The sequence below is a fragment of the Blennius ocellaris genome (genome assembly GCF_963422515.1).
Source record: "Blennius ocellaris genome assembly, chromosome: 19".
Taxonomy (NCBI): domain Eukaryota; kingdom Metazoa; phylum Chordata; class Actinopteri; order Blenniiformes; family Blenniidae; genus Blennius; species Blennius ocellaris.
Window position 1 is genome coordinate 25617985 of NC_137668.1, and position 8392 is coordinate 25626376.

The 8392-nt window shown below is 51.3% G+C and overlaps 1 protein-coding gene across 1 annotated transcript; it reads left to right on the plus strand.

Moving 5' to 3' along the window:
- Positions 1-3573: 3573 nt before the first annotated feature.
- On the plus strand, positions 3574-7691 carry cip2a (cellular inhibitor of PP2A; the record flags this gene model as incomplete). Its single annotated transcript, XM_080514869.1, has 7 exons — positions 3574-3675; positions 4605-4752; positions 5619-5725; positions 5942-6036; positions 6124-6220; positions 7303-7425; positions 7546-7691. Coding segments are annotated over 7 exons (818 nt in total), but the record flags the coding sequence as incomplete, so codon positions are not given.
- Positions 7692-8392: the final 701 nt, after the last annotated feature.

Below are 8392 nucleotides of genomic sequence, written 5' to 3' on the forward strand. Positions count from 1 at the left end.
GTCTCACTGAGTCTGGATTCACTTTGGTTATTTTCTGTTTCAGACTTTTCAGATTCTGACGACTACGTGGAGGTTCTTCCTGAGTGAGGCCAGCGCCGGGATCTACTGGATCTGATGGGATCCACTGGATCTGATGGGATCCACTGGGATCTGATGGGATCCAATGGGGTCTGATGTGATCTACTGGGATCTGATTGGATCCACTGGGATCTGATTAGATCTACAGGGATCTGATGGGATCCACTGGGGTCTGATGGGATCCACTGGGATCTGATGGGAATCTGTCTGACATCTGATGAACATATGTGAGAACCGTCCCATTTCTTCGTTGGGCTGAAAACTCCTCCTTTGTCCTGGTCCTGGTCCTGGTCCTGGTCCTGGTCCAGGTCCAGGTCGTGGTCCAGGTCGTGGTCCAGGTCCAGGTCCAGGTCCTGGTCCAGGTCCAGGTCCAGGTCCTGGTCCCTGAAGACTGCAGATTGGAACACAAACATTGGGACCTTTTCTTTGATTTAATCTGAAATCATTATTTTCTCTGGTTCTCGCCGTCATTTAATGTTTGTTTGTTTTGTTTGTTTGTTTGTTTTTGTTTTGTTTGTTTATTTTCTGTCTGTTTTACATTTTCATGATTTATTAGACTTGATAGAACGATGTTCCTGTGCAGACGGAGGTTCTCTCCTTCTTCTTCATGTTCCCATGACGGTTCCTAAACGTTCCGTCTCCTCTGGGTTCCTGTTCTCTGGACGGACAGAACCGTCAGAGGAAACCAGTTAGAAGAACATTCATGTTGAAACTGGAGACAAAGAGCAAGAAGCCACAGAGCTTTGTTGTACTGAAGGGAAGAACCGGACCACTTCCTGTCAGCGCTCATGACCACTTCCTGTCAGCGCTCATGACCACTTCCTGTCAGCCTTCACGCCGCCACTCGCCCACAACACGTTATCATTTCCTCGCTCGCTGTCCGACTTCAACCTTCTTCTGCTTTGGACGACTGGCGACGTTTCGTTTTCTGGTTTCTTCCTCATTCTGAAGATAAAAGTAGAAAAGAAGAAGTGACTGAGCGTCACTTTGCTTTTACTGTAAAAATCAGTATTACTTAATGTTCATCACTTTTTATTAAAATGTTTTGGGGAATTTTGTTGCTTCTGTTCTTCTTTATCTACGTTTTCTGTTTGACTGACGTGTCGGCAGCAGTACTGCTGCAGTACCCGTAGACTGTCAAAATAAAAGCACCAAGTTGGACTGTTATTACAGTGACTGTCAGAATAAAAGTACCAAGTTGGATTGTTATTACAGTGACTGTCAGAATAAAAGTACCAAGTTGGACTGTTATTACAGTGACTGTCAAAATAAAAGTACTAACTTGGATTGTTATTACAGTGACTGTCAGAATAAAAGTACTAACTGGGATTGTTATTACAGTGACTGTCAGAATAAAAGTACCAAGTTGGACTGTTATTACAGTGACTGTCAAAATAAAAGTACTAACTTGGATTGTTATTACAGTGACTGTCAGAATAAAAGTACTAACTGGGATTGTTATTACAGTGACTGTCAGAATAAAAGTACTAACTGGGATTGTTATTACAGTGACTGTCAGAATAAAAGTACCAAATTGGATTGTTATTATGGTGACTGTCAGAATAAAAGTACCAAGTTGGATTGTTATTACGGTGACTGTCAAAATAAAAGTACCAAGTTGGATTGTTATTATGGTGACTGTCAGAATAAAAGTACCAAGTTGGATTGTCATTACGGTGCCTTGCCTCAACACTGACTGACTCCAGACCAGCTCAGGAGGAAACATCAGACCAGTGCAAAGAGCAGCAGCTGAGCTCAGGTCTGCACCACCAGGAGGCTCCACCCACCGCAGGGTGACGCTACAGGCTGACCACCAGGAGGCTCCGCCCACCATCAGGGACACTTGTCCAGCATGAGAACGTTGAGTTGCATGAGAACCAGAGGACCTGATGAGGTTTGACCTCGGTCACCGTGGTTCTTCTTCTCACCGCAGCGCAGAGCAGAACAACCGCCGTGCAGCGCTGCAGCTCCACCGCACTATTCTACTCACCTCTCTCGTTCAGGAAGTCCAGGCAAGGCACGGCAAGGCAAGGCAAGGCAAGGCAAGGCAAGACAACACAACACATCACAACATAACACAACACAACACACGATACAACACGATACAACACAATACAACACAATACAACACAACACATCACAACACATCACAACACAACACAACACACGATACAACACAATACAACACAATACAACACAACACATCACAACACATCACAACACAACACAACACACACACACACACACACACACACACACACACACACACACACACACACACACACACACACACACACAGTCAGGGCTATACAAATAGCCTGACTGTAGTGAGTTGCAATGTTTTACACACCGTCAATAACCTAATATATTGATAAGGGGTGATCAATCATTACAAGGTGACAACTGATCCCCTCATTGGTGATTAAAGACTCAGTTTGTTTAAACCAATTATCAATTATTGATTAACTTTTTTAGTCTTATTTTATCGAACGACAACGGCTTCCGGTGTTTCCGCCCATCTTAAGTCACAACTTCCGCTGGTCCGTCCCAAGTCAGTGAAATAGGGGGATTCAGCGTCTTTTCCCTGGAGACTCGTCCTCAGCGAAACTCTGACACAGAGACTGTGACAAACGCTTCATGAATAAAACTGCAGGTTTTTCACGGTTGAGTGGATGAGTGGACCCCCCCCCCCCCGCTACCCCCGCTACCCTAACCCCCTACCCCGACGCCCCCCCCCCCCCCCGGTGTCGGACATGGTATGGTCCGGCTCCTTTTGAACGGGAAGCGCGAATTGTGTTTTTCTCCTGACTTTTGTTGTTTTACAGCGAAGAAATAAAGAAACTTTACAGGTCAGTTCGTCACATAAAGTCTTTAAAATCCTCCCGAGACGCAGCGAGCGACCGGAAGTTCATTTAGCGTCCGTCTGGGACGCTGGTGTTAGCATGTTAGCATCCTGGACGTTAGCCGGGGGGAGAGAGACACAGAGACACACACACACAGAGAGAGAGAGCGAGACATAGAGACACGGGGAGAGAGACATAGAGACACGAAGACAGAGACAAAGAATCACAGGGAGAGAGAGAGACAAAGAATCACAGGGAGAGAGAGAGACAAAGAATCACAGGGAGAGAGAGAGACAAAGAATCACAGGGAGAGAGAGAGACATAGAGACACAGGGAGAGAGAGACATAGAGACACGGGGAGAGAGACAGGGAGAGAGATATAGAGACACGGGGAGAGAGACATAGAGACACGGGGAAAGAGACATAGAGACACAGGGAGAGAGACATAGAGACACAGGGAGAGAGAGACATAGAGACACAGGGAGAGAGACATAGAGACACGGGGAAAGAGACATAGAGACACAGGGAGAGAGACATAGAGACACGGGGAGAGACAGACATAGAGACACGGGGAGAGAGAGACAGAGAGAGAGAGACACACACGTGGGGACAGAGAGGGACAGTCCAGTCTGACAGGTGTGTTTCCTCCAGGATGGACGTGACGTTGTGTCTCAAGTCTCTGCTGCTGGCGGTCCATCAGCACCAGGACGGGGGGACGCTGCAGACAGAAGCACAGCTCCTGAGACGGCTGGAGGTGAGCCTGGGGGGGGACCTCATCCCTGGTTACCATGGAAACCGGCCGCAACGCTCACTGGTTACCATGGAAACATGCTGTAACTCCTTCACTGGTTACCATGGAAACATGCAGTAACTCCTTCACTAGTTACCATGGAAACATGCTGTAACTCCTTCACTGGTTACCATGGAAACATGCAGTAACTCCTTCACTAGTTACCATGGAAACATGCTGTAACTCCTTCACTAGTTACCATGGAAACATCCAGTAACTCCTTCACTAGTTACCATGGAAACATGCAGTAACTCCCTTACTGGTTACCATGGAAACATCCAGTAACTCCTTCACTAGTTACCATGGAAACATGCTGTAACTCCCTCACTAGTTACCATGGAAACATCCAGTAACTCCTTCACTAGTTACCATGGAAACATGCTGTAACTCCCTCACTAGTTACCATGGAAACATCCAGTGACTCCCTCACTAGTTACCATGGAAACATGCTGTAACTCCCTCACTAGTTACCATGGAAACATGCAGTAACTCCTTCACTAGTTACCATGGAAACATGCTGTAACTCCCTCACTAGTTACCATGGAAACATGCAGTAACTCCTTCACTAGTTACCATGGAAACATGCTGTAACGCCCTCACTAGTTACCATGGAAACCGGCTGCAACTCTCACTGGTTACCATGGAAACATGCTGTAACATCCTCACTAGTTGCCATGGAAACATGCAGTAACTCCCTCACTGGTTACCATGGAAACATGCTGTAACTCCCTCAGTAGTTACCAAAGAAACATGCAGTAACTCCCTTACTGGTTACCATGGAAACATGCAGTAACTCCCTCACTGGTTACCATGGAAACATGCAGTAACTCCCTTACTGGTTACCATGGAAATTCTGAAACTTCCTGTCCTGCTGTGTGTCCATGTGTCTCCAGGAGACGTCGTCCCTGAGGGCTGGTCCCCTGCTGTCCTCTGGCCAGCTGCTTCCTGCAGAGTGTGTGGGCGCCTTGCTGGACGTGGCGGGGAACCCCAACACCAGCTCCGCCCTGACCGGGTCCATCGTCACCCTGCTGGCACTGCTGGGTACGTCCTGGTTCCACCTTCCTGTTCCTGTACTACAGTCACAGTAGAACCCTACCTCAGTGGAACCACACCTCAGTAGAACCACACCTCAGTAGAACACTACCTCAGTGGAACCCTACCTCAGTAAAACACTACCTCAGTAGAACCACTCCTCAGTAGAACCCTACCTCAGTGGAACCTTACCTCAGTTGAACCACACCTCAGTAGAACAGTACCTCAGTAGAACACTACCTCAGTAGAACAGTACCTCAGTAGAACCCTACCTCAGTGGAACACAACCTCAGTGGAACCCTACCTCAGTAGAACAGTACCTCAGTAGAACCCAACCTCAGTAGAACAGTACCTCAGTAGAACCCTACCTCAGTGGAACACAACCTCAGTGGAACCCTACCTCAGTAGAACAGTACCTCAGTAGAACCCGACCTCAGTAGAACAGTACCTCAGTAGAACTGTACCTCAATAGAACCCTACCTCAGCAGAACACTACCTCAGTAGAACAGTACCTCAGTAGAACCCTACCTCAGTGGAACACAACCTCAGTAGAACAGTACCTCAGTAGAACCCTACCTCAGTGGAACACAACCTCAGTGGAACCCTACCTCAGTAGAACAGTACCTCAGTAGAACCCAACTCAGTAGAACAGTACCTCAGTAGAACCCTACCTCAGTGGAACACAACCTCAGTGGAACCCTACCTCAGTAGAACAGTACCTCAGTAGAACCCGACCTCAGTAGAACTGTACCTCAGTAGAACTGTACCTCAGTAGAACAGTACCTCAGTAGAACCCTACCTCAGTGGAACACAACCTCAGTGGAACACAACCTCAGTAGAACCCTACTCAGTAGAACCGTGTTGCCGTCCTGCAGCAGGACAGGAGTCCAGCAGAACGATCCTCCACAGCAGCTTCAACCTGAGCGGAACCCTGGCGGCCATCATTCAGCGCAGCGAGACACAGGAACCTCTGGTTCTGCAGGTCAGTCCAACACCGGTTCTGTCCGCCGCTTCACAATAAAAGTCTGTGCTTCACAATAAGGCGTCAGTGATTATTAATGAAGAGGAGACGTTCCCTCAGCGTCTCTTCTGACAGTGGAACCATGAGAACACGGGGAGAACGTTCTGTGTCGACCTCTGACCTCTGACCTCCTGGTTGTAATGTGTGTGTGTGTGTGTGTGTGTGTGTGTGTGTCAGTGTGTGCAGCTGCTGCAGAGACTGTCCTACGACTCCAGTGTCTTCCAGTCGTCCAGCTCCGTCCAGCAGCTCGTCTCCTTCCTCATCACCAACATGTGAGTCACTCGTCCCCTAAGGTCCGGGACGCCACGTCTGTCCTGCGGCCCGCATTGCTAAACCCCGCCCCCAATGTCCCCCCACAGCCAGTCGAGGGACGACGTCCTCCTCGTGCCGTGTCTCGGCCTCATGGCCAACCTGAGCCGGAGGGACCAGTGGGTGCAAAGCCACGTCCGGTCCCTGGTCAGTGTCTGTCCTCTGGTCGGTCTGACTGTCCTCTGGTCGGTCTGACTGTCCTCTGGTCTGTGACTGTCCTCTGATCACTCTGACTGTCCTCTGGTCTGTGACCGTCCTCTGGTCTGTCTGACTGTCTGGTCAGTGACTGTCCTCCGGTCAATGACTGTCCTCTGGTCAGTGACTGTCCTCTGGTCGGTGACTGTCCTCTGGTCACTCTGACTGTCCTCTGGTCTGTGACTGTCCTCTGGTCTGTGACTGTCCTCTGGTCAGTGACTGTCCTCTGGTCACTCTGACTGTCCTCTGGTCAGTGACTGTCCTCTGGTCTGTGACTGTCCTCTGGTCAGTGACTGTCCTCCGGTCGGTGACTGTCCTCTGGTCGGTGACTGTCCTCTGGTCACTCTGACTGTCCTCTGGTCGGTGACTGTCCTCTGGTCACTCTGACTGTCCTCCGGTCGGTGACTGTCCTCTGGTCGGTGACTGTCCTCTGGTCACTCTGACTGTCCTCTGGTCAGTGACTGTCCTCTGGTCTGTGACTGTCCTCTGGTCAGTGACTGTCCTCTGGTCACTCTGACTGTCCTCTGGTCACTCTGACTGTCCTCCGGTCGGTGACTGTCCTCTGGTCAGTGACTGTCCTCTGGTCACTCTGACTGTCCTCTGGTCAGTGACTGTCCTCTGGTCGGTGACTGTCCTCTGGTCAGTGACTGTCCTCTGGTCACTCTGACTGTCCTCTGGTCACTCTGACTGTCCTCTGGTCAGTGACTGTCCTCTGGTCACTCTGACTGTCCTCTGGTCTGTGACTGTCCTCTGGTCAGTGACTGTCCTCTGGTCACTCTGACTGTCCTCTGGTCTGTGACTGTCCTCTGGTCAGTGACTGTCCTCCGGTCAGTGACTGTCCTCTGGTCACTCTGACTGTCCTCTGGTCTGTGACTGTCCTCTGGTCGGTGACTGTCCTCTGGTCAGTGACTGTCCTCCGGTCAGTGACTGTCTCTGGTCACTCTGACTGTCCTCTGGTCGGTGACTGTCCTCTGGTCACTCTGACTGTCCTCCGGTCAGTGACTGTCCTCTGGTCACTCTGACTGTGTGTGTAGGACAATGTGAGGACGTTCTACAGGACTCTCCTGAACCTCCTGGACCACAACAGTTTGACCGTCGTCGTCTTCTCTCTGTCCGTCCTGGCCGGCCTGGCGCTGAGGGAGGAGGTGGGCAAGAAGGTGAGGGGGGGGGGTCCTCACTGGTGTCTCCTCACTGGTGTCTCCTCACTGGTGTCTCCTCACTGGTGTCTCCCTGGTGTCGTGTCCTCACCGCTGTCCCCTGGTGTCCCCTTTCCCCAGCTGTTTGGACCAGAGAACATCCAGCAGACGTTCCAGCTGGTCTTCAACATCCTGGTGAACGGAGACGGAACTCTGACCATGAAGTACTCAGTGGACCTGCTGGTGGCGCTGCTGAGCAGCCGGCACATCACCCACTGTCTGAGCAGGTAGGAGGTGCTGCTCCTCCTCACTGCTGCTCCTGCTACTGCTCCTCTTCCTCACTGCTCCTCCTCCTACTGCTCCTCTTCCTCACTGCTCCTCCTCCTACTGCTCCTCTTCCTCACTGCTCCTCCTCCGACTGCTCCTCTTCCTCACTGCTCCTGCTCCTCCTCCTCCTCCTCCTCACTGCTGCTGCTGCTCCTCCTCACTGCTCCTCCTCCGACTGCTCCTCTTCCTCACTGCTCCTGCTCCTCCTCCTCCTCCTCCTCACTGCTCCTGCTCCTCCTCCTCCTCCTCCTCACTGCTGCTGCTGCTCCTCCTCACTGCTCCTCCTCCTGCTGCTCCTCTTCCTCACTGCTCCTCCTCCCCCTCCTCTTCCTCACTGCTCCTCCTCCTCCTCCTCACTGCTCCTCCTCCTCTTCCTCACTGCTCCTCCTCCTCTTCCTCACTGCCCCTCCTCCTCCTCCTCCTCACTGCCCTCCTCCTCCTCCTCCTCCTCCTCCTCACTGCCCCTCCTCCTCCTCCTCCTCACTGCTCCTCCTCCTCCTCCTCCTCCTCACTGCCCCTCCTCCTCTCCTCCTCCTCCTCCTCACTGCCCCTCCTCCTCCTCCTCCTCCTCCTCCTCCTCCTCCTCCTCCTCCTCACTGCTCCTCCTCCTGCAGGTTCCAGCACTTCCCTGCATGTGTGACTCGGGTTTTAGGACTGATGA